Raw genomic sequence first — 27,723 nt, 5'->3', positions numbered from 1 at the left:
TATTAATGCAGACCACAGCCTGCAATGTCAACTTCTCTATCTCTCACGTTCTGTATCCCCCTCTTTCTTACACACACACACAGCTTATTAATTCTGTTTTGGAAGGTGTCACTGGCCACAGAGTTTTGTTAAACATATTATTATTTCATTTAAAGGCAGTAGTCTTTGTACCGCCCACAAAATAAAAATTGACCCTTGTGCTTATCCCTACCTTCCCAGCTGTTGCAAAATATTCACCATCTGGCGACCATTCCATCAAATGGACAGACACAGCAGTCCTAAAACAGAGAGAAGGCAACACAATTACCAATTTAAGGAGAAATTACTTTTCTAAGTAACCATTAGTGCCAATTAGAATGTGATTTTATGAAATCTCTAACTGTCCCCTGCCACGCGTTGCTGTGGCCCAGTCTGTGTATATGTGTTTTGTGTGTGTGTGTATATATATGTGTGTATGTGTGTATATATATGTGTGTGTGTGTGTGTATGCACATGAATTGTAATTTGGGGGGGGGGGGAAGTAAAGTCTCTTCTGTTGTGTTTTTTCAGTGTTTTTATGAGTGATGGCCACTCGTTGGTCTGATAGGTGTATTGTGTCCATATTTCGTATCAATTCGTCCAGTGGTTTTTGAGTTATGTTAATCCCACAAATGAACATTACATTTTTATTTATATAGATGGAGGCCTATAGGTCATTTTCAATTCTCAGTTGTCTGAACTGGCTAGAGGTTTGTTATTTTGTTGTTTATTCATTCAGTCATTTCATAGAGTTGGAAGAGACCTCATGGGCCATCCAGTCCAACCCCATTCTGCCAAGAAGCAGGAAAATTGCATTCAAATCACCTCTGACAGATGATCATCCAGCCTCTGTTTAAAAGCTTCCAAAGGAGGAGCCTCCACCACACTCGGGGGCAGAGAGTTCCACTGCTGAACAGCTCCCACAGTCAGGAAGTTCTTCCTAATGTTCAGGTGGAATCTCCTTTCTTGCAGTTTGAAGCCATTGTTCCGCATCCTGGTCTCCAGGGCAGCAGAAAACAAGCTTGCTCCCTCCTCCCTGTGACTTCCCATCACATCCTTATACATGGCTATCATGTCTCCTTTCAGCCTTCTCTTCTTCAGGCTAAACATGCCCAGGTCTTTAAGCCGCTCCTCACAGGACTTGTTCTCCAGACCCTTGATCATTTTAGTCGCCCTCCTCTGGACACAATATCTCTCTGACTCTTTGTGACCTCATTGACCAGCCCAAGCCAGAGCTCCCTGTCGGCTGGGTGTTGCCACCCCCAGTTCCTTCAAGGTCAAGCCAGTCATTTCAAGGATACCATCCATCCATCCATCTTGCCCTTGGTCGGCCCTTCTTCCTTTTTCCTTCCATTTTCCCAAGCATCGTTATCTAAGCTTTTTCTAAGCTTCCTGTCTTCTAATGTTGTGGCCAAAGTACTTCATCTTTGCCTCTAATATCCTTCCCTCCAGTGAGTAGCTGGGTATTATTTCCTGGACTATGGACTGGTTTCATCTTCTTGCGGTCCATAGCACTTTCAGGATTTTCCTCCAGCACCACAGTTCAAAAGCGGCTATCTTCCTTTGCTCAGCCTTCGCTATGGTCCAGCTCTCACATCCGTAGGTTACTACGGGGAATACCATTGGTTTAACTATACGGATCTTTGTTGCCAGTGTGATGTCTCTAATCTTCACTATTTTATCAAGATTGGTCATTGCTCTCCTCCCAAGAAGTAAACATCTTATGATTTCCTTGTTGCAGTCTGTGTCTGCAGTCATCTTCATGTTTAGAAATACAGTCTGTCATGGTCTCCATGCTTTCTCCCTCTATTTGCCAGTTATCAATCAGTCTGGTTGCCATAATCTTGAGGTTTTTTATGTTTAACTTAACTCAACTTTTGCACTTTCTTCTTTCACCTTGTTAGAAGGCTGCTCAGCTCCTCCTCGCTTTCAGCCATCAAAGTGGTATCATCTGCATACCTAAGGTTGCTAATGTTTCTTCCAGCAAATTTAACTCCAGCCTTGGATTTGTCAAACCCCACACGTCGCATGATGTGTGCTGTACACAAGTTGAACAGGTTGGGTGAGAATATACTTCCCTGCTGTACTCCTTTCCCAATCTTGAACCAGTCTGTTGTTCTGTGGTCTGTTTTTACTGTTGCTACTTGGTCCTTATACAGATTCCTCAGGAGACAGACAAGGCGGCTTGGTCTCCCATACCACCAAGAACTTGCCACAATTTATTATTATGTTCCACACAGTCAAAGGCTTTAGAATAGTCAATAAAACAGAAAAGATGTTCTTCTGAAACTCACTGTCTTTCTCCATTATCCAGTGGACCTTGGCAATTTGGTCTCTCGTTCCTCTGTCTTTTCGAAACCCAGATTCTACATCTGGCAACTCTCGCTCCATGTTATATGTTATAGTCAATAGATTTTCTTTAAAACAGTAACAGGCGACAAAGTATTCCCAAATACTGGGTTGTTGTAGGTTTTTCAGGCTATATGGCCATGTTCTAGAAGCATTCTCTCCTGATGTTTCACATGCATCTATAGCAAGCATCCTCAGAGGTTGCAACAACCTCTGAGGATGCTTGCTATAGATGCAGGCGAAACGTCAGGAGAGAATGCTTCTAGAACATGGCCATATAGCCTGAAAAACTTACAGCAACCCAGTGATTCCAGCCATGAAAACCTTTGACAATAGATTCCCAAATATCTTTGGAATGCCTCTCCCATTAGTTCCAGCAATATGATAGCAAACGGTAAATAATAATGGAGGCTGTAGTCCAAAACATCTGCAGAAATCATCTTAGCAATTCACTCCCTGTAAGTAGTTCCCTTTGGACATTGGAACACAACAAAAAAGTAAGAGTATTCAAGCAGAATATCCAAACGCATTTTACTACTCTACAATATGTTTTCCAGTAATATAACTGAAAGGTAATAGTGAGTTATAAGATTTTATTTTGAATTCTACAGATTACATGAATTCAAGTCCTTTAAAATTACTACTAAGGGAAATGGACCACATACTTGCACTGCCAGACACATTTCCAGTCATTTAGAACAGGGTGGACTTTATCCTCTTTGGCCACTGCATCAAGGTCATCTTCCTCCTCCTCTTCCAGGATGTCACTAGAAGGAGGGGCCCACAACTGCAAGTAATCTGTTGCAGTCAATAACCGGTTACCTGGAAGCAAAGAAAAACTAAGTGAAATAGAGAAGGGTGGAGAATTCATTAATATTTTCATGTTACTCATAATTAAATGCCTTCTAATATAGTTTCAAGTGACAGTATTGGGAAATGGGTGTTTACATAAATATATTCAAAAGAAAATTATGAACATAATTATATTCCAAGGCCACTTCCAATACATGGTTATTTCTGTGATGACCCCAAAAATTATTTATCCGATGATACATTATTTGTAGAGTGCTGGGCAAATTTGCCAACAAAGTATTTTCTACTTGCACCTTGCAACTGCTGCTTTGTGAGCATCAAATGTTGTCCCCTGATAGAGACACCCATTGTAGCAACCTCCATAATTTTCAATATTGAGAACTGTCTCCACGTCAATTTACCTTGAGGATCCCAGGCTAAGTTGAAGGTCATGGAACTAAGGAAAAACTGTCCTGTTTTCAGCCACTGACACTTCAGTTGCTGCAATGGAAATATTAAGAATTAATTTTTAGGAGACAATAACAAGAGAGAGAAAATTTATTTATTTATTTATTACACAAAGCTATATACTTGTCCTTCAGATTTCATTATTTGCGACCACTTCATTTGACAAGATTAAGCAACTACATTGCTGTCAAATAGAATTCTGCAGTGAAAACAATTCGTGCCTGCAACAGAACCAAATTAAGCTCCTAGAACACGGTCACAGGGCTAGCAGGAATGCAACCCCAAAATGAGAACGTGTCCCTTCTGTTCTGCATGCACAGCTAATACTCTCTCTATCAGTGGTTCTGACCTCTCAATACAGTTCCTCATGTTGTGCTGACCCTCAAACCATAACATTATTTTTGTTGCTACTTCATAACTGTAAGTTTGTCCTGGCTACAGAAAATAAATTAATAACGAAAATGTATAAAAAATTATTAGAGTGGTCCACTGAGACTGAATTGATCAAAGATTGTATGATCAAGTGGGCTGAGAATATAGGCCACCCAATTAATCTTGAAAACTGGGAAAAAATCTGGAATAGAAAAATCAGATACACTTATGTATTGTCAAAGGCTTTTATTAGCATTTGAAGGCCTGGCTGAGCCTGGGAAAATCTTTTGTTGAGAGGTGTTAAGAGGTGTTCAACAGAAAGGAAGAGACAATGAAAATGAACAAAATCTGGCTACCAGTGTTAAAAAAACTCTAAAATTACAACAGCAAAACAGCAGAGAGGAAACAACCAGGCACATCTTAACACCTCTCAACAAAAGATTTTCCCAGGCTCAGCCAGGCCTTCAAATGCTAATGAAGGTGGTCAGTTGAAACATTCACACCTAGCTCCAGCAGAGAAGAGCTCTTTGCCCCACCCCAGCCATTCCACAGATATATAAACCCATTGTCCTAATTCCAACAGACCTCACTACCTCTGAGGATGCTTGCCATAGATGCAGGCGAAACGTCAGGAGAAATGCCTCTAGAACATGGCCCTATAGCCCGAAAAAACCCCACAAGAACCTGGATACACTTATGCAATGGACCTAAGAGAAAACTGGATGAAGATGATGTATAGGTGGTACATCACACCTTAAAAGCTGGCTAGATGCTATCCAAATATAAGTAATTTGTGCTGGAAATGCGAAGAACAACCTGGCTCTTTCTTCCATATGTGGTGGACATGCGGAATAGCAAAATCTTATTGAAGAGACATTCACAGAAAAATTGAAAAAAAAATAGAAATAAAGATTGAATTTAAACCGGAACACTTTCTGCTAGGAATATCAGAGGAAGATTTGGAAATTAGCAAAGAAAAACTTTTCAATTATCTTATAACTGCGGTCAGAATCTGCTATGCAAGGTTCTGGAGATTGAAGGAAACTCCAACACAAGAGCAGTGGCGATTTAAGGTAATCGATACTATGAGTATGGACAGAGTAATACAATTGATGAAGGTGAATCAAAAAATAATAAAAACAGATTGGTCCCCGGTAAAGAATTATCTAATCCAAGAAAATTTTAAATGGAGGATAAATATATAAGGACAGTTTAAAATATTATAATACTACAACCAGAAAAGGTGCAAGTGGGTTAGCCGCCCCCCTCCAAATACCAATTAAAGAGACTGTGAGGCCGGATACGAAGACGACTGGAAGTCGGAATCACTCTTTCTACTCTCCCAACTCTTTTATTTCCTACACACACACCCTTTGACCCTTTCTCTCCCTCCCCTTCAATTTTGCACCATACCCTTATGATACCTCTCCCATCCCAAACCCTTACCTTTCCCAGTCTCTTCCCTACTTTCTTATCTCTTTTCTCTTTTTTTTTGTTTTTCTTTTATCTCAATCCCCATTGTAAAAGATGTTTAATAAAAACTATTTTATATAACTGTCATTTTGCTACTGTTATGAATCGTAATGTAGATATCTGATATGCAGGATGTATTTTCATTCACTAGACCAAGTTTAGCACAAATACTCAATACGTCTAAATTTGAATACTGGTGGGGTTGGGAAGATTGATTTTGTCATTTGGGAATTGGAGTTTGAGGAAAAGAGGCTTGACATTTGGGCATTGTAGTTGCGGGGATTTATAGTTAACCTACAATCAAAGAGCATACTGAACTCCATCAACAATGGACTTGAACTAATCTTAGCACACAGAACTCCCATGACCAACAGAAAATACTGGAAGGGTTTGGTGGCCATTGACCTTGAATTTTGGAGTTGTAGTTCACCTCCATCCAGAGAACACTGTGGACTCGAACAATGATGGATCTGAACCAAACTTGGAATAAATACTCAATATGCCCGAATGTGAGCACTGGTGGAGTTTGATGAAAATAGACCTTGATCTTTTGGAGTTGTAGTTGTTGGGATTTATAGTTCACTTACATTCAAAGACCATTCTGAACCCCACCAATGATAGAATTGGGACAAACTTCCTACACAGAATCCCCATGCCTTGAAGGGACTCGCTTGTGCGAGTCTCCCTGTAGCCTCACTGCCATGCGCCAAGCATACCTGGGGAGCCATTTGGAGTCTCAGAAACAGCCCTCCCCTTGGCTGAGAGGATGGCCAATCCCAGCAGAGGAGGGCTTTGGGTGAGAGGATTCACCTTCTGTTTCCAAAAAGGAAGAGAAGGACTGGTGGAGAGACCTTCAGCCTTCTCCTCCTCCTAAGACCATCAGAAATATATGTTTTGTGATGGTCTTTGGTGACCTCCTGAAACCGCCTCGAGACCTCCCTAGGGGTCCCAACCACCAGGTTGAGAAACGTAGCACTACTTCGTTAAGAATGCATCTGAGATGACAAACATTCAGTTGAGGTGAAGTTATAAAAAGAAAATGGCAAAAGGAATGAAGCACCTTTCCTTACATCTGCCACTTCTCCCCTGCAAATCATCTCCTAGTCATGCAAGCTGAGTAAACCAGGAGGCTGTGGCATGTGGTGCTTTAATATTGAAGTTTCAAAAGGAATGACACCCGCAATACCATTTTACGATTCAAGGGAATGGGAGAGTGTAGTACTTACACAATTTCTCTTGTGAGAATTTATCCCAAGAGGTTCAAAAATACACACAGCATTTCCATACGAGGCTGCAATCTAGAGCAAAGCAAGTGGACAAAAAGTTAAAGGTCTCCAAAAATAGCAGTAAAAAAACATTCTCTATTTCTATTTATGCCTCTTCTACAGAGCAAAAGTAAATTTCTACAAATATCACTTGATGGTGGCACCAGAGGCTAGATTTCAAGGGATACACTATACTGAGCCATACTCTTTGGCCATTAAGAGAAGATATTGCAAAACAGTGGGAAAGCTATTTCTGACAGGCATAATTTCCAGGTCAGTTAACTGTAGCATTCAATAAAAGGTCAAATTTTGCTTACTCCTGTAAAACAGAAACACACACTGCAGAAACACACTGCAAATCCAAAATAGAATTAGTTAATAGTGAATCTAACCCAGAACTTCACCACTGATCCAAATCATGACAAAATATCCAGGAAGAACAGCTAGTCTAGTTTATGTGAAGTTAAAATATGCATGCCCACAGATAGCTGCTTCCCATCAATAAGATTTAGCAATATACAATTATTGATATTATATGTAATAGTAAACCTGGGGCTTCCCATCCAGGCTCCCCTTCCCAGTGCACAGGTTTGGATGGGGTTTGCCTCACCTTCATCTGGGGAGTCAAAGGATTTCATGGCTGGGGCTGAAGACCCATCACGTTTCCTGCTGGTGGCCTTGCTCCGCAACTCAAAATGTAGGCCCAACACGCTGGGGCGTGCAAGAACCTGAACCCAAACGCTGATTAAGCAGTGCTCCTTACTCAGTAATCGGCTGCAGGCTCTGGCAAGGCCACGTGCTTTGGGCATATGCACACAGCAATCGATTCCAAAAAGCAGACTTGGAGCCGGTACCCGCCTGCCTTTCATATCGAGTTAATTTTCGTTCCAGGAGGGGCCTTCCCGTTCCATGCCATCCGAATGGATGGAACGAAGCAGAAATACAAATCAAACCGATGATACAGATATCAGGCCCATGACTAGTCTCTACGATCTTTCTCTCCTACTTTCCACTAGCCGTGGGTCATATTTTTAATATACAGGAAGGGTGCTGCACAAGCAGGTCTTCTGCTTGGGATAGTCCTTTGTATCTGCTTATTTTGTTAGTTCTATTTTGTTTACCAAACCAAGAGGCTTTCATAATGAAATGAGTAAATAAGCAAGAAAGATTCCTTATTCTACATGTTATTTTTGTTTGTTTGGAAAAGGGAAGGTAGACCTTCAAGACTGCATTTGTAACCACACTTGTCTTCTGACCACAGATGATCAGGAGAATAATTGACATTGAAAAGCTGGTAAGCACTTCTAGGTAAAGCAGTTTCTTTTTTTATCTATAACTAGCCGTCCCCTGCCACGCGCTGCTGTGGCCCAGTCTGTGTATATGTGTTTTGTGTGTGTATATGTGTCTGTATATATTTTGTAAATGTGTATATGTGTGTTTGTGTACATATACCATATATACTCGAGTATAAGCCGACCCAAATATAAGCCAAGGCACTTAATTTTACCACAAAAACTGGGAAACTGTATTGACTCAAGTATAAGCCGAGGGTGGGAAATGCAACAGATACTGGTAAATTTCAAAATAAAAATAGATACCAATAAAATTACATTAATTGAGGCATCGGGAGGATAAATGTTTTTGAATATTTGCATAAAACGGTAATTTAAGATAAGACTGTTCAATTCTGAATAAACCATTCTGACCTTCTTCAATGTAAATGTGCTTGTGTACCTTTCCAACAAAAATAGAGTAAAATAATAAATGTAATAACAACAACAATAATAGAGTAAAATAATAAATGTAATAATAACAATAAATAGAGTAAAATAATAAATGTAATAATAACAACAATAAAGTAAAATAATAAATGTAATAATAATAATACATTTATTACGTATTTATAACAGAGTAAAATAATAAATAACCTTGACTCGAGTATAAGCCGAGAGGGACTTTTTCAGCCCAAAAAAGGCCTGAAAAACTAGGCTTATACTCGAGTATATACAGTATGTGGTTTTGCGCATGCATTACAATGTAATTTTTTTTTTGGCTTTTTAAGTGTCTTCTGTTATGTTTTTCAGTGTTTTTATGAGTGATGGTCACTCGTTGGCCTGATAGGTGTATTCTGTCCAAATTTGGTGTCAGTCCACCCAGTGATTTTTGAGTTATGTTAATATCACAAATGAATATTACATTTTTATTTATATAGATGCATATATTTCAAAAATGATTTATTTTGCTAAGGAAAATCTAATTCTTTAAATTCAAGAATCCTGGTGGTTAGTAGATGCCCTCGAGCTATAGAGAGGCTGCCCCTTCCTCTTATATGAAAGGAATATCTATTCTAGGGTAATGCTTGCTATTATAGCTGCGTAGACTTTGTTTTAACTAGGCTGTTCAATGCACAGAACACAGTTATAGTAGCGCAAATGCTTACAGATCATCAACAAAAGACAGTTATAGTAATTCACACAGAATAATATGCCTTGCAAGAGCTCATAGCCATACTACGTATGTGTTAGCTCTAGTATTAGAGAAAGAGTGTCTTTCAATATTAGTTATAATAATAATAACATTATTATTATTATTATTATTATCTTTCAATATTAGTTGCTGGAGGACATGAGTGAGTATGTGTTGTTGAGCCCAAGTTCTGCAAATTTTAAGTTTCAAAGTCTTATTTAAAAGTTACTGTTGATTTCCAATGTCATTTTTCCATCTCCCATCTCTCAAATGCTTTAAACCCCTTACCCTTCCTTGTTGGGAGCACTCCACACAGCTGACTTGGATGTTTCCATGCTTAGCACCAGGAATAATTTGCACACATTCAAAGTCGTTTGCCAGAATAACAATATCACATCCGGAGCCATATGCCTAAAAGAAACCAAAACATTATTGTGAGAATATTTATTCTGAGGAGATGTAATACACAGTTATATTTTCTTTTTTTAATACCCTGCATTTCTCCCAGAATGGAACTCAAGGCAGCTTACTATGCTCTAATAATAAAAAGTTATAACACAATTAAACAAGTTATTTTAATAAAATGCCATTATGATTCTAAACTGCAAAATCATTTAAACTACAGATATACCATATATATGGCTAAAACTATTCCTCTAGAGCAGGGGTCTTCAAACTATGGCCAAGGGGCTGGATACGGCCCTCCAAGGTCATTTTCCCGGCCCTTGCTCAGGGTCAACCTAAGTCTGAAATGGCTTGAAAACATACAATAACAACAACAATCCTATCTCATCAGCCAAAAGCAGGCCCACACTTCCCATTGAAATATTAATAAGTTTAGACTTGTTAAAATTGTTCTTCATTTTAATTACTGTATTGTTTTTAAGTGTCTTTTCCACTACAAATAAGGTATGTGCAGTGTGCATAGGAATTCATTCATGCTTTTTTCAAATTATAATCCGGCCCTCCAACAGTTTGAGGGACTGTGACCTGGCCCTCTGTTTAAAAAGTATGTGGATCCCTGCTCTAGAGGTAGTAGCAATGCCAAGAATCTCACTGCAATTGTAAAGGACTATTTCTAAAATATGAATTGTGGAATAACATAGAGCTGTGTTGTCAAAGTCTTTCATGGTCAGAATTACTGGGTTGCTGTGAGTTTTCTGGGCTGTATGGCCATGTTCCGGAAGTATTCTCTCCCAACGTTTCACCCACATCTATGGCAGGCATCCTCAGAGGTTGTGAGGTTTGTTGGAAACAAGGCAAGTGCAGTTTATATATCTGTGGAATGTCCAGGGTGGGAGAAAGAACTCTTGTCTGTGAATGTTGCAATGGCTGACGTCTCTGGTTGAATTAGTCTCTAGTCCAACAAACCCTGTGTTCAGCAAAGGACAAGAGGGATCCTCTCACCCCTGCAGGAGTTTACCATATACCATGCAGCTGTGGAGCAAGTCTACAAAGGGACCACAGCATTGCCCAAACACAAGTCAGCAAACATGAAAGGCACAGCAGACTCCTTCAACCAGAGAAGTCAACCATAGCAGAGCACCTGATGAACCAATCTGGACATAGCATATTATTTGAGAACACAGAAATGCTGGACCACTCTCCCAACTACCATGTCAGACTGCACAGAGAAGCCATTGAAATCCACAAGCATGTGGACAACTCAACCCAACATAGAGCTAGCTTTGGATAGAAGCTGACTTATAGAATTGCAGTTCTGAATGTCACCCTCACCTTTGCAATTCAGGAATACTCTCTGCCCAATATAAGCCACTTCTCTGTACAAGAAATCAGCCCTTTCCCCTCTGTATATTAGTAAACCTCTTGCCTAAGCAAACTATAAACCTAAACACATATGTTTGGAATATTATAATGTTGTTATAACTAACAGAGCTGTAGCTTTTCTGTTGAAGAGCTCTCTTTTCCTCCTGCAAAGCTAATACAAAGATTACTAAAGCAATACAAAGACTACTAAAGTATTAAATAAAGATTATTATTTTAAACACAACAAGATAAGTCCACAACAGACATTCTGCTGGCTGTTGAGTTGGAGCACACCTCGGACACTTCCCAAGTGTCTAGGCCTGTGTGATGTATCGGCGAATAATGCGTGCAGATCCCAGTAATGTGGTCTTCTATTGTTGTTGTTGTTGTTGTTATTCATCCAAAAGTGTGCCAAACATTACAACATATACGAACACACACGATCTCGTCGATCATCTGGAGAGGCCCTGCTTGCGATCCCACCTGCATCGCAAGCGCAATTGGTGGGGACGAGGGAGAGGGCCTTCTCGGTGGTAGCCCCTCGACTCTGGAACTCACTCCCCAAGGACATCAGGCATGCCCCAACACTGACAGTCTTTAGGAGAAGCTTGAAAACATGGTTGTTCCAGTGTGCCTTCCCAGAATAAGTAAACTCCAAGCAATTTGTCCCGAATGCACTTTATTAGAGATTTAGGATCGTCTGCACGCCCCACCTATCTCCAAAATACCTATCCTATTTCACCTGCCATAGGTTCTTTTAATATGTCGCGGTGTTAGTATTGTATTGTTGTTGTTGTTGTTTTTACTGATGTATTTGGGCTCGGCCTCTTGTAAGCCGCAATGAGTCCTTCGGGAGATGGTAGCGGGGTATAAATAAAGGATTATTATTATTATTATTATTATTATTATATTTACACATATATTTGTAGTATCTCCAATAATCAGCTCTGAGAACCAATGGAGGAGAAATCTGTCATGGGGTTTCCAGCCTTCTCATGAAACCACATCCATAGTTTCGGGGCATACTCCAGCTCAATATAATTTTGGCCGAGGTTCATTGCCCTCTCTTGTCTTCCTATTTCTTCTTCACAATGGTTCTCATGCAGTGCTTTTCCTCCCTCCTTCTCGCCAACCCTATCCAGTACTTTCTACCTTTCTCCCCCCCCCCCCCTTATTCCCACCTCTAGCAATTCATGGCTCTTGTACTAATGCTTCTGAGCAGCTGAGCCCAAAGTTGCCAGGAAAGGAAGGAATGTGAGACAAAAATAAGCAAAAATGCAGATCAGATTTTTCTCTCAAAAGATGTGCAAGAAAATGTGCTATTTTTTCTAAATCCCAGACAACATGTAATGGAGAAAACGCTTTGCATTTTGATTACTTGATCTAGAATTCACTCATGTTCAAGAGCAACCCAGGGATAAATTAGATTCTATGCAATGATACCTGGGTCCACTGAGAATATGAAATAATGATCTCAGAAGCTGGATCACCTGAGGCTGAAAGAGGCTTTCAGTGTAAAGGAACACAGTCCGATCAACAGTTTGCACTAGATAGGGTCTCCTGTGTAGTGACACTCTAGTTATGTAATGCCTCCCAATGCCCAAGGCCCAACTGTGTCCAATGCTGGTATCCTTTGGTCAAAACCTTGCTTTTCAGACCTGAATTTATCTAGGATGCCTATGTGCTATGGTTGGTGCTACCTTAAAATCTATTAATTGGCTTTTAATGGCCTGTTTGTTAACTGATAACACATTAAACATATTTTGGTCTTTCAACTCTATGAGTCTATAACACTATTGATATATATTATTGCTTTAAAGTTTATCAAACTACATTGCCCTGAGATGTTTGGATGTAAGGTGGGATATAACTACAGGCTGAGTATCCCTTATCCAAAAAAGGTGGAATCAAAAGTATTTTGGATTTTCACTGTTTAATCTTTTAAGAATATCTAAGTTTGTGTATGCATATTTATTTATTTATTTATTTCATGTCAAAAGCATTGCATAAATAAGTATAAAATTCATAAAATAGAGGGAGCACGAGTGGCTAAATAATTTTAGACCAAAAATGGGCAACAGCGATCGTATTGTCTGTAGATTTAAGCAAATACTTCCCCTGTGCATGAGGCAGGACATTGTGGGAAAGCATACAGATGCAGAGATGTTTGTCCTGCTCCACAGTCACAAAAAGTAGAGGATTCTCATAGTCCAGCGTTTCTCAACCTGGGGATGTGGGACCCCTGGGAGGTGTCAGAGGGACTGCAGTATTTTCTGTTGTTCATGGGGGTTCTGTGTGGGAAATTTGACCCAATTCTATCATTAATGGGGTTCAGAATGCTCTTTGATTGTAGATAAACTATAAATTCCAGCAACTACAGCTCCCAAATGTCAAGGTCTATTTTCCCCAAACTCCACCAGTGTCCACATTTGGGCATCCTGAGTATTTGTGCCAAGTTTGGTCCAGATCCAGGGCTCTCTGGATGAAGATGAACTACAACTCCAAAACTCAAGGTCTATGCACACCAAACCCTTCCAGTATTTTCTGTTGGTCATGGGAGTTCTGTGTGCCAAGACTGGCTCAACTGCATCATGGTGGAGTTCAGAGTGCTCTTTGATTGTAGATGAACTATAAATCCCAGCAACTACAACTCCTAAATGACAACATCAATCTCTCCCTCCAACCCCACCAGTATTCAAATTTGGACGTATTGGGTATTTGTTCCAAATTTGGTCCAGTGAATGAAAATACATAGAATCATCGAATCAAAGCGTTGGAAGAGACCTCATGGGCCATCCAGTCTAACCCCCTACCAAGAAGCAGGAATATCAGATGTTAACATGACGATTCATAACAGTAGCAAAATTAAAGTTATGATGTAACAACAAAAATAATGTTATGGTTGATGGTGACCACAACATGAAGAACTGTATTAAGGGGTTGCGGCATAAGGAAGGTGGAGGACCACTGTTCTAGGTAGTCCTATTTTTGCCAGATTATCTTTCAATCTGCCCTCTCTACTTCTGAGTCTGTTCAGGGACATCCAAGTTGTCAATTCTTGGTTTGCCCCTGGAGGAAGACCCTCGTGGGGGGCCATCCATTTGGGATTTCCTGGTTTAGCTGCCCAGAGGGAGACTCTTGCTGTTGCTGGGGGAACTTTTAGAGGATTGGTGGTTCTCATTAAGCTTTTCCTTGATCTAAGTCTATTGGGAGGAGGCTGTGGGTGGCTTTCACAGTATTCAACCTTATTTCTCTCATAATTAGCAGCAACTAAGGGAGGGGGGCAATGTCAGCTAGCTTGTAGAGTCTATCCAGAGGTGTAGGTTTGAGGCATCCTGTAAGTTTGAGGCATCCTATATTCATCTGCTTCACATGGGCAGATTTGTGGCAAACCAGGCAGACATACTCAGCAGTTGAGTAAGACAAGGCCAGGGCTGATGTTATTATTAATTTTGGGTCTGCACCCCATGTGCTGCCAGTAAGTTTCCGCAGGATGTTATTGTATGCAGTTACTTTGTGCTTGGTGTTCATCCAGTGTTTCCTAAATGTTAGCGTTCTATCTAAGGCAGTGGTTCTCAACCTGGGGCCCCCAGATGTTTTAGCCTTCAACTCCCAGAAATCCTAACAGCTCGTAAACTGGCTGGGATTTCTGGAAGTTGTAGGCCAAAAGCATCTGGGGACACCAGGTTGAGAACCATTGATCTAAGGTGACACCAAGATATTTAGGACAGGAAAAATGTATACATACATAATGAGATATCTTGGAGATGGGCTTCAAATCCAAGTCCAAATTTATTTTTGTCTCAGATATATCTTTTAGAGAGTCTGGTGTTAACTTAATACACCACATTTTATTTAATTTTATGAATGGAACAAAGTTCACGTACATCGGACAAAGGACAGGGTGTCACTATCTTGGCCACCATGTGGACAATTTGGGATTTTGGAGCATTTCAGATTTCAGAATTTTGGATAACCTGTATATTAATAAATACATAGTTAGGGGAAAGCTTTCTCTTCATCTCATCCATTTCATTCACACACAGAGAGTTACCCTGACTGCGATGGCTGCTGTCCTGGCGCTGCTAATAATAGCATCAGAACAGATTTCCCTTTGCTCCACAGCTCAGTTGTGTGTGTATATATTTGCTTTCAGGTTGCCTGTCAATTTATGGAAACCCAATGAATTTCATATGGTTTTTAGACAAGGAATCCTCAGAGGTGGCTTTTCTAGTTCCTTCCTCTGAAATACATCTTATAGCACCTGATATTCACTGACAATCTCTTTTTCAGGTACTACTGTATATACTCGAGTATAAGACTAGTTTTTCAGCCCCTTTTTTAGACTGAAAAAAATTCCCTTGGCTTACACTCGAGTCAAGGTTATTTATTATTTTACTCTGCTATTAGTATTATTTTTATTACATATATTATTTTACTCTATTATTATTATTACATTTACATTATTTTACTCTATTATTACTTTTATTACATTTACATTATTTTACTGTATTATTATATTTATTGCCTTTATTATTTTACTCTATTATTGTTAGTACTACATTTATCACTTTATTATTATTACTACTAGCCGTCCCCTGCCATGCGTTGCTGTGGCCCACATGGGGATTCTGTGTGGGAGGTTTGGCCCAATTCTATCATTGGAGGGGTTCTGAATGCTCTTTGATTGTAGGTGAACTATAAATCCTAGCAACTACAACTCCCAAAAGTCAAGATTCCATTTTCCCCAAACACCACCAGTGTTCACATTTGGGCATATTGAGTATTTGTGTAGAGTTTGGTCCAGATCCATCATTGTTTGAGTCCACGGTGATCTCTGGATGTAGGTGAACTACAAGTCCAAAAGCAAAGGACACAGCCCACCAAACCCTTCCAGTATTTTCTGTTGGTCATGGGAGAACTGTGTGCCAAGTTTGCTTTAATTCCATTGTTGGTGGGGTTCAGAATGCCCTTTTCTTGTAGATGAACTATACATCCCAGCAACTACAACTCCCAAATGACAAAATCAATTTTTTTGAGTGAAGGACATACATTGGGTTGTTAGGTGTCTTGTGTCCAAATTTGGGGTCAATTCATCCAGTGGTTTTTGAGTTCTGTTAATCCCACAAACGGACATTTCATTTTTATTTATATAGATTATTATTAAATTACCATTATTTACTCGATTGTTATTTTTATTACGTTACTAGCCGACCCCTGCCACACGTTGCTGTGGCCCAGTCTGTGTATATGTGTTTTGCGTGTGTGTATATGAGTGTGTGTATGTTTGTGTATATGCGCATATATGTGTGTTTGCATATATATGTGGTTTGCACATGCGTTGTAATGTAATTTTTGTGGGGTTTTTGGCTTTTTAAGTCCCTTCTGCTGTGTTTTTCAGTGTTTTATGAGTGATGGTCACTCGTTGGCCTGATAGATGTCTTGTGTCCAAATTTGGTGTCAATTCGTCCAGTGGTTTTTGAGTTATGTTAATCCCACAAACAAACATTGCATTTTTATTTATATAGATTAAATTTATTTTTTATTCTATCATTACATTTACATTACATTGCATGCGTTGCAATGTAATTTTTGGGGGAGTGGCTTTTTAAGTCCCTTCTGCTGTGTTTTTCAGTGTTTTTATGAGTGATGGTCACTCGTTGGCCTGATAGGTATATGCTGTCCAAATTTGGTGTCAATTCGTCCAGTGGTTTTTGAGTTATGTTAATCCCACAAACAAACATTGCATTTTTATTTATATAGATTAAATTTATTTTTTATTCTATCATTACATTTACATTGAAGGAGGTTAGAATAATGGTTGAATCAGAGTTGGCCAGTCTTATCTTAAATTACAGTTTTGTGTAAATACTCAAAAACGTTTAACCTACTGACGATTACCAGTAGCAGCTACATTTCTCACCCTTGGCTTATACTCGAGTCAATATGTTTTTCCAGTTTTTTGTGGTAAAATTAGGTCCCTCGGCTTATATTCAGGACGGCTTATACTTGAGTATATACGGTAACTAGGGTTGAACTTGCTTAGCTTCCAAGATCAGACAGGATTTGGTGCTTTTAAGATATTTATGCAGTAGCTCTATTTCAAGATTAATTTCATTATAGAGAAGCTTGGCTGGAAGAAGAGACCATTAGAAACATGTCCTTTGCTACTGCAAGTAAGTTCCTAATCAATAAGGTTAGATAAAAACAAGCACAAGTGCCTGCTTCTCTTCAGGCAGTTCAAAAACCGAGAAATATAAACATTTCAGTGGAAATGTGAGAGAATAGAAAGAACTGCTCAGTGAGGATGTGACAAAATTGTTTTTTTTTTCTCTTTACACATGCAAAAGATCCATACTGTTAGTATACTATGATAATTTGGTATCTGTTACTGAAACAAGGGCAGGGGGTAATTTAGAATGATTACGATTCATTTATTTCTTAAAGCTGTTAACCCATATCTCCTAAAAAGATGAACAACTATTAATCACCCTTGAAATTAGCTTCTTGCCTTGGCAAGCTGTAACTTTTTCCATCTACGTGACAAATGGATCCTACGCTAAAGACTTAAGAGCTGTAACTGCAGCACACACCAGACCTAATGGTTCACACCTTGTGAAATCCACTATCAGGTCCACTGCATTTATGCATAAGTATATTATACTTTTATATCCAGTGGGCCCTTGGTATCTGCTGGAGTTTAGTTTCAGGACCCTTGTGGATACCCAAATTCATAGATGCTCAAGTTTTGCTATACATAGAATCATAGAATCAAAGAGTTGGAAGAGACCTCATGGGCCATCCAGTCCAACCCCTTTCTGCCAAGAAGCAGGAATATTGCATTCAAATCACCCCTGACAGATGGCCATCCAGCCTCTGTTTAAAAGCTTCCAAAGAAGGAGCCTCCACCACACTCCGGGGCAGAGAGTTCCACTGCTGAACGGCTCTCACAGTCAGGAAGTTCTTCCTCATATTCAGATGGAATCTCCTCTCTTGTAGTTTGAAGCCATTGTTTCGTGTCCTAGTCTGCAGGGAAGCATAAAACAAGCTTGCTCCTCCTCCCTGTGGCTTCCTCTAACATACTTATACATGGCTATCATATCTCCTCTCAGCCTTCTCTTCTTCAGGCTAAACATGCCCAGCTCCTTAAGCCGCTCCTCATAGGGCTTGTTCTCCAGACCCTTGATCATTTTAGTCACCCTCCTCTGGACACATTCCAGCTTGTAAATATCTCTCTTGAATTGTGGTGCCCAGAATTGGACACAATATTCCAGGTGTGGTCTAACCAAAGCGGAATAGAGGGGTAACATGACTTCCCTAGATCTAGATACTATGCTCCTATTGATGCAGGCCAAAACCCTATTGGCTTTTTTTGCCGCCACATCACATTGTTGGCTTATGTTTAACTTGTTGTCCACGAGGACTCCAAGATCTTTTTCACATGTACTGCTCTCAAGCCAGGCATCCCCCCATTTTGTATCTTTGCATTTCGTTTTTTCTGCCTAAGTGGAGTATCTTGCATTTGTCCCTGTTGAACATAATGACATAGTAGCAATAATAATAATAATAATAATAATAATAATTTAATTATTTTTAATTAGACATAATAAAAATAGTAATTATGTTCCTTATATAAAATGGTAAAAATAAGGTTAGCTTTTTTGGGAAGCTATCCAAAATATTTTCAAGCTATCCGAACTATTTTCAAGCTGTGGGTGGCTGAATCTGTGAATAAAGAACCTGTAGATTCCATATCCACAGATCCAACAGCAATTGTTTGATAGGATGTAGGAAGGAGAAAGCACATTGATGAGGTTTTCAAACATGCACTGTAGGTAAAGGTAAAGGTTTCCCCTGACATGAAGTCCAGTCGTGTTCAACTCTGGGGTGTGGTGCTCATCTCCATTTCCAAGCTGAAGAACTGGTATTGTCTGTAACCACCTCAAGGTCATGTAGCCAGCATGACTGCATGGAGCGTCATTACCTTCCCGCCGGAGCGGTACCTATTGATCTACTCACATTTGCATGTTTTTGAACTGCTAGGTTGGCAGAAGCTGGGGCTAACAGCACAAGCTCACGCCGCTCCCCAGATTTGAACCTGCGATCTTTCAGACAACAAGCTCAGCAGCTAAGTGCTTTAACCCACTGCGTCATAAGATGTAATATATGATTTAGGATAACAAACCAGTTACATGCCTGACTCCATGTAACTGGTTTACAGCCAGGTTTGATAGAGAGTTTTAAAAATATTATTGTCCATGGTGCATGCTGAAAAAATACAGAAGCCAAAATATACAATGATGATTTGGCACAAATACTGGTGGGGTTGAGGGGGATTGATTTTGTCATTTGAGAGTTGTAGTTGCTAGGATTTATAGTTCACCCACAATCAAAGAGCATTCTGAACTCCACCAATGACGGAATTGAGCCAAACTTGGCACACGGAACTCCCATGACCAACAGAAAATACTAGAAGGATTTTGTGGGCCTTGACCTTGAGTTTTGGAGTTGTAGTTCACCTACATCAAGACAGCACTTTGGACTCAAAAAATGATGGATCTGGACCAAACTTTGCACCAATATTCCATAGGCCCAAATATGGACACAGATAAAGTTTGGGGTAAATAGACCTTGACATGTGGGAGTTGTAGTTGCTGGGATTTATAGTTCACCTACAATCAAAGAGCATTCTGAACCCACCAATGATAAAATTGGGCTTAACTTCCCACTCAGAACAAAATTCTGTTTCCTGATGGTCTTTGGCGACCGCTCTGACACCCCCTCAGGACCCCCCCCCCGGCCCCTGACCCCCCAGGTTGAGAAATGCTGTTCTGGGTAATCAGGATCAGTAGCAAGTTTTTAAAATAATATTATTAACTCCACAGTGCATGCTGAAAATATACAGAGGCCAAAATATGTAATGCTGCAATAAATTCTAAGCATTCAGCAATACTGGCGTTTGCTTTTTGAATCATGATCTCAAATACGAAGAAGGCTAAATACATGTTGGACCAGTTTAAGAGGGTAAGGACATACCAGAGCTTTCCCAAAAACACAGAAATACCAAGGAAAGCCAAGCTGTCTCTTGCAGCAGTTATGATAGCAGTGTGCGAGCTCTGCAGATTATAAAGCTTGACAGAAGCAAGAAGCAGAAAGCAAGCGTAAGTACCACCCACACAAAGAGTCTGCTTGGTTTTTAATCACACTGCTACCTGCAAGAGAAAACTAGATGGAGTTTGCAAGCTACCAGAGGAGTGAGAATGACTTGCAGGATCAGCAAATGTGAGATAAATTTCAGTTTACCAAAGCCTGCATTAAGACACAACTGTTTGGCTCTATTTAACCTTAATGATGAAGATCTAGATACATTAAGTAGCTGGCCTCAAATCAACAAACAGTGAGATAATCTTTCAATAAATAAAAAGTATCTTGCATCTTAAATAGCATATGATTATGTAATATTCTATTTGCCATGGGCAGTTTGGAATGCCCTTCTGGTAAGCTCCAAGGGTCAAATCTGTTTGTGGCCCCTTCCACACAACTGAATAAAATCCCACATTATCTGCTTTGAACTGGAATATATTTTCATTCACTGGAACAAAATTGGCACAAATACTCAATATGCTGAATTTGAATACTGGTGAGTTGGGGGGAGGATTGATTTTGTCATTTAGGAGTTGTAGTTGCTTGAATTTATAGTTAACCTCCAATCAAAGAGCATTCTGAACTCAACCAATGACACAATTGAACCATACTTGGCACACAGAACTCTCACAACCAAAAGAAAATACTGGAATGGTTTGGTGGGCATTGACCTTGAGTTTTAGAGTTGTGGTTCACCTACATCCAGGCAGCACTGTGGACTCAAACAATGATCGATCTGGACCAAACTTGAGCATACTCAATATGCTCAAATGTGAAGACTGATGGAGTTTGGGGAAAAATAGCCCTTGACATTTGAGAGTTGTAGTTGCTGGGTTTTATAGTTCAATCACAGAGACCCTTGAACTCCACCAACAAAAGAATTGGGCCAAAATTCCCACACAGAACCCCCATGCCTTAAAGGAACTTGCTGGCGTGAACCACCCTCCCACCTTGCACACTCTCCCTCACCCGCATATGCACACCAAACTGCCATGCGCCGAGCATGCCTGCTCTCCCCTCTCCCCTTGGAGTCTCAGAAACAGCCCTCCCCTTGGCTGAGAGGCTGGTCAATCACAGCAGAGGAGGGCTTTTGATGGGGGACTTGCCACCTGTTTCCAAAAAGGAAGAGAATGACAGGTGGAGATATCTTAAGCCTTCTCTACCAAAGGGGTTTCTAAGACCATCAGAAATATATGATGGTCTTCGGAAATCCCTCTGAAACCCCCTCGTGACCCCCTTAGGGGTCCTAACCCTAACATCTAGAAAACCAAAGTGCTCTTCCAGCCATCACCGGCCGATCCCTCTCCAATGCCAGAAATACAGTACAGCTTAATGGTGTAACATTAGAAAATGTTGACCATTTCCACTACCTTGGCAGCCACCTCTCCACAAAAGTCAACATTGACACCAAAATACAACACCACCTGAGCTCTGCGAGTGCAGCATTTTTTCAAATGAAGCAGAGAGTGTTTGAGGATTGGGACATCCGTAGGGAGACCAAGGTGCTTGTTTATAAAGCTCAACCCTGCTATATGTTTGCAAGACGTGGACAGACGTCACATGCAACTCCTAGAATGATTCCATCAGCGTTGCCTCCGGAAAATCCTGCAAATCTCTTGGGAAGATAAATGGACAAATGTCAGCGTGCTGGAAGAAGCAAAGACCACCAGCACTGAAGCGATGGTCCTCTGCCATCAACTCTGCTGGACCGGCCATATTGTCCAGATGCCCGACTACCTTCTCCCAAAGCAATTGCTCTATTCCAAACTCAAAAACGGAAAACGGAATGTTGGAGGATAAGAAAAGAGATTTAAAAATGGGCTCAAAGCCAACCTCAAAAACTCTGGGATAGACACTGAGAACTGGGAAGCGCTGGCCCTTGAGCACTCCATTTGGCGGTCAGCAGTGACCAGCAGTGCTGCAGAATTTGAAGCGGCACGAATGGAGGGCAAAAGAGAGAAACGTGCCAAGAGGACGGCACGTCAAGCCAACCCCGACCGGGACCGCCTTCCACCTGGAAACTGATGCCCTCCCTGTGGGAGAAGATGCAGATCAAGAATAGGGCTCCACAGTCACCTACGGACCCACCACCAGGATATTACACTTGGAGGACCATCATCCTCGGACTATGAGGGATCACCTAAGTAAGAAAGTAAGGTCCTAACCCCCAGGTTGAGAAACGCTGTTCTGGGGTTAGATCGTGGTGTGGAAGGGCTCTGAGTTCCAGAAGCTAGTTTTAAACGCCTCCATGTGCATCTCTTTGCAATTCATATCTACAGCTCCATTCTTTTTTCCCTTTTTTGGCCCCTTAAAGCAGAAACTTTCAAAACTTTCAGTTGGGATATTCCCTCTAAATTCATGCCTAGGATACTTATTTTTAAAAGTAGACATTTCATGTCAGGAATATATAGACCTGGTTCACACATAATGCTAAACTAAACTTCGGTACAAATCATGTTGTTTTGACATTCTTGCAGGATCAGGTAAGCTGTGCGCCAGGTGGCAAAATGTTAAATAACTTGGTATAATGGAATTTGAAAGTCCATCAGCAATTTCCAATAAAATTAAACAGTGTCGGCAGTCCCTGGACACTTTACGTTTTGAGTGACATCTTGTTGGCAATGCCTGAGCCAGTGGTTTTGATTAAATGCTACAGAAAACACCTGTTGCTTATGTAGGTGATGAACTCCAGTTGGCAAGGAACAGAGGAAGATGTTTTCAGTGTACAACTGTTCCTGTATTCTGTGTGCAAAAATGGTGTATGTCTACAAAAATAAATAATTTGCTATTTTTTTAATCTGAGAGGACACTTTTCTAAGAATTTCTAGGTCTTCCAGCATTACGGTTAATGTGTGCTGACTATGGAACTGCTTTAGAGCAGTGGTCCCCAACTTATGGTCCGTGAACCACCAGAGCTCCACAAGAACTAAAATAAGGTCCATGGCCTCACCATTACTACACCGCTGCAACAAGAGCGACTGGTCTTGTGAAACCCTCTTCTAGCGCCAAGGCTTATTAAATACCTGGAATATTGTGTCCAATTCTGGGCACCACAATTCAAGAGAGGTGTTGACAAGCTAGAATGTGTTCAGAGGAGGGCGACTAAAATGATCAAGGGTCTGGAGAACAAGCCCTATGAGGAGCAGCTTAAAGTGCTGGGAATGTTTAGCCTGAAGAAGAGAAGGTTGAGAGGAGACATGACAGCCATGTGTAAATATTTGAGGGGGAGTCATAGGGAGGAGGGAGCAAGCTTTTTTTCTGCTGCCCTGGAAACTAGGACACAATGGAACAATGGCTTCAAACTACACGAAAGGAGATTCCATCTGAACATTAGGAAGAACTTCCTGACTGTGAGATCTGTTCAGCAGTGGAACTCTCTGCCCCAGAGTGTGGTGGAGGCTCCTTCTTTGGAAGCTTTTAAACAGAGGCTGGATGGCCATCTGTCAGGGATGCTTGAATGCAATTTTCCTGCTTCCTGGCAGGGAGTTGGACTGGATGGCCCATGAGGTCTCTTCCAACTCTATGATTCTGTGAGTGAGCAGATGGCAACTACTGGATGGTATATGTTCTGTATCTGAAGCTAGAATTGATGTGGTCTATCCAATACAATTTTTTTGTATCAGCATCCCAAATAATCAAAACAAATCTAAAATTGACAAAAAACTGATTCGTAACCCTTTTGGTACTAATGTTGGAGAGTGGTACCTGGACAAAGTGGTCCCTGGTTAAAGTGGTAAAAAAAAAAGGTTGGGAACCACTTATTTAGAGGATCTAGAGAGTTCTAGAAAGGTGTGCTCTGTAGAAATTTCGAGGACCTCCAATCTGACTGGAGGCAATTGACCATACAGTAACTATGGAGGATCCAGAGAATCGTACGAACATTTTAATCAAATCTATGAATAACTGTATCTGCAAAAGTCAAAACTGCAAAGGTAGAGCAAAGACGAGCTTAACAGACAACTCTAATGAGCTCTAATTTACGAGGGTTGAATGAAAAGTAATGCCTCCACCTTCGTTCCTTGAGTTTGGATGGGAATATTTTAATAAATCAAATGCAAAAATAATCCTTAGAATGTGCTCTTTAACTACCACTATACACTTTTCCACATAATCGCCGGACAATTGGATACATTTCTGCCAACAATGAACAAGTTTTCTGAAGCCGTAACAGAGGAAGATGATACTCTGTTTCCGCAACCCTTTGTGCACAGATCTTCTGATAGCCAAGCAAAGCAATAATATGACCCACACGTAATTGTGAAATTACAATTATGCTTGAAATTTCTCTCTGAGTGAAAGGACAAGCATCCTGAATCAATCTGTCAACCTTTTGCTTGTGAAACTTGGTGGTTGCTGTCACAGGACGTCCAACTCGTTTGTCACGCAAGTCAGATTTTCCCACCTCAACATCTTTAAACTTACTCCCCCAACAACGCACAGGACTCACATCAACACAATCACCATAAACAGCTTGCATTCTCTGATGAATACCCTTTGGGGTGACACCTTCTGCTGTCAATAATCCAATGACTGCACGTTGCTTAAGTTGCATTGACCGACTGTCTACGCAGGGCTCCATACTTTGCACTTTAACAACATAACCGTTCAATGCTAAAGCTTCCTGCCAAAATGGAACTGTAGAGGAGAGTCTACTGAACAAGCCAGTACCTGCTGCATATCAGTACTGCCATCCATTGAGGAGTTACGAAGGTGGAGGAATTACTTTTCATTCAACCCTTGTACAAGTAGCCAGAAATTTTAAACACTATGTTGTTTTGTACCATTATCAAGCAAACAAGGGAAGACCAAATCACCTTCCAATATTCCAAAAGCCCTTTATCTTCACCTTATTGAGATCAATTCTTTCAAACCAGACCAGTATGTTTAAGCAGCATGAGTCCAATAATAAACCATGTGCCTATACACTTCCATTAAAATTCTCCTTCTTTCACATGTCAAGCTTTAGTCACAATACCTTAGTTTCACAGACTAGTTTCCCTATCCAGGTGGCATTAAAAAAATACAGTTTAATAAACAAAGTTAGTTTGGCTGAATATCCCTGATACATAAATCTGTAATGCTCCAAAATCCAAAAATGGTCATGATGGTGGCTATGGTGACACTTGTGCTTTTTGATGGTTCTGTCTACACAAACTTTTGTTTCAGGGACAAAATTATTAAAATAATGTATATAAAATAACCTTCAAACTATTCACATACATTGTATATAATACATCAATGAATTTTGTGCTTAGGCTTGGGTCTCATCTCCAAGATATCTTTTTTTTATTCGGAATATGTCATCTTTATCATGATTGTGTCTATTGGAATTTTTATTTTATTTTATTATGTTATTATTATTTTAATGTCATTTTGATAATGTTGTTGTTGTCTGTTGTATATGCTTTGCTTTTATTGCTGTATTATGTTGTCCGGGCTTGGCCCCATGTAAACCGCTCCAAGTCCCCATCGGGGAGATGGTGGCGGGGTAGAAATAAAGTTGTTTATTATTATTATTATTATTATTATTATTATTATTATCATCATCATCTTACTAGACATCCCCTGCCACACATTGCTGTGGCCCACATGGGGGTTCTGTGTGGGAGGTTTGGCCCAATTCTATCGTTCGTGGGGTTCAGAATGCTCTGTGATTGTAGGTGAACTATAAAGCCCAGCAACTACAACTCCCAAATGTCAAGGTCTATTTTCCCCAAACTCCACCAGTGTTCACATTTGGGCATATTGAGTATTTGTGTAGAGTTTGGTCCAGATCCATTAGTGTTTGAGTCCACAGTGATCTCTGGATGTAGGCGAACTACAACTCCAAAACCAAAGGACACTGCCCACCAAACCCTTCCAGTATTTTCTGTTGGTCATGGGAGAACTGTGTGCCAAGTTTTGTTCAATTCCATCGTTGGTGGAGTTAAGAATGCTCTTTGATTGTAGGTGAAATATAAATCCCAACAACTACAACTCCCAAATGACAAAATCAATTTTTTTGAGTGAAGGGCATACTTTGGATTGTTAGGTGTCTTGTGTCCAAATTTGATATCAATTCGTCCAGTGGTTTTTGAGTTCTGTTAATCCCACAAACGAAAATTACATTTTTATTTATATAGATAATATAATATAATATATATGGAAATATTCCAAAAAATGTAGATGGCTGACAAACTTGCACTTTCTGAGCAACATCACTGGGAACTCCAGCTTACCCAGGAACATTTCCAACATTACCATATGATATTTTAATTTCCCAAATAGGTAGTGCTACAGATAGTATGATGTTACCACTTCACTCGGAAATTAATAGCTCCAAATTATCAGACATCAGCACTACCGGATCTGTTTAATTTAATTATTTTTGTTTTCTGCTGCCCTGGAGACAAGGATGCAGAACAATGGATTCAAAGTACATGAAAGACGCGGAACAATGGCTTCAAACTACAAGAGAGGAGATTCCATCTGAACATTAGGAAGAACTTCCTGACTGTGAGAGCCGTTCAGCAGTGGAACTCTCTGCCCCGGAGTGTGGTGGAGGCTCCTTCTTTGGAAGCTTTTAAGCAGAGGCTGGATGGCCATCTGTCAGGGGTGATTTGAATGCAATATTCCTGCTTCTTGGCAGGGGGTTGGACTGGATGGCCCATGAGGTCTCTTCCAACTCTTTGATTCTATGAAAGGAGATTCCACCTGAACATTAGGAAGAACTTCCTAACTGTGAGAGCTGTTCAGCAGTGGAACTCTCTGCCCCAGAGTGTGTTGGAGGCTCCTTCTTTGGAGTCTTTGAAACAGAGGCTTGATGACCATCTACTGAGGGTGCTTTGAATGCAATTTTCCTGCTTCTTGGCAGAATGGGGTTGGACTGGATGGTGCAAGAGGTCTCTTCCAACTCTAGGATTCCACTTATGAATTGAATATTTAAGATCGTGGGCTCAGGATGTAATTCAAATGTTTTAATCCTGAGACTTCAAGACCAACAGAAAACCAGGTCGCTTTGGAATAGAACAGCTTACTGCATTGGTACAATAAAAAAACCAAAGCACAAGCAAACAAAAGCAATATTATTGGAGGAGGAGGCATCACAACAATGAAAGACCTTGAAGTCTACCGTCATTTAGTGCTTGGCCGGAAGTAGATTATTGGAGCATTAAAATGATTACTCTCTCTTTAATCATGACTTTAAAGCAGACACTTTCTCATCCACAGCGTACATACACAGAGCACTTTTGTGCCAAACATGTTCTATGAAAGGGAGTCCCTTTCTAGTCTCTCTCTTTCAATCCTTCATTTTATGGCCTGTTTTGGCACTACTAGTGAATCAGTATGAAAAGAAATGTAGCTCATTCACAAACGAATCCATTCCTTTTGATTTGATCAAAATTCGGAGAAAAGTAGACCAAAATTGTCATCTACTGTCGACCACAAATTACTGAATGGAGACTTGAATTTCTCTGTGTTGGAAGAACTACTATGGTTTCTGCAAATGTCACAACCAGCAATGGCCATGCAGTGCTTTTAGACACCAGTAAAGCTGCATAGCAGCAGAAAAGAGAAATACTACAGAATCCTATACTTTCCATTAGACTGACTAGACTACTTTTAAAAA

The 27,723-nt window shown here is 40.3% G+C and overlaps 1 protein-coding gene across 4 annotated transcripts in view; it reads right to left on the bottom strand.

Annotated features, from left to right (window-relative positions):
- The window catches only part of DMXL2 (Dmx like 2), a 125,481-nt gene that overhangs the window by 90,864 nt on the left and 6,894 nt on the right, over positions 1 to 27,723 (bottom strand). For all 4 annotated transcript variants that reach the window (XM_060755281.2, XM_060755283.2, XM_060755282.2 and 1 more), the window contains exons 2-6: positions 9,492 to 9,614; positions 6,699 to 6,770; positions 3,582 to 3,660; positions 3,033 to 3,189; positions 212 to 278 (exon numbers count right to left, since the gene is read on the bottom strand). In XM_060755281.2, coding sequence (XP_060611264.2) covers positions 212 to 278; positions 3,033 to 3,189; positions 3,582 to 3,660; positions 6,699 to 6,770; positions 9,492 to 9,614 — 498 coding nt within the window. The remainder of the gene's footprint in view (positions 1 to 211; positions 279 to 3,032; positions 3,190 to 3,581; positions 3,661 to 6,698; positions 6,771 to 9,491; positions 9,615 to 27,723) is intronic.

Source organism: Anolis sagrei, chromosome 9 (assembly GCF_037176765.1).
Source record: "Anolis sagrei isolate rAnoSag1 chromosome 9, rAnoSag1.mat, whole genome shotgun sequence".
In the NCBI taxonomy this organism is placed as follows: Eukaryota; Metazoa; Chordata; class Lepidosauria; order Squamata; family Dactyloidae; genus Anolis; species Anolis sagrei.
This window is presented reverse-complemented; position numbering and strand designations above follow the sequence as displayed.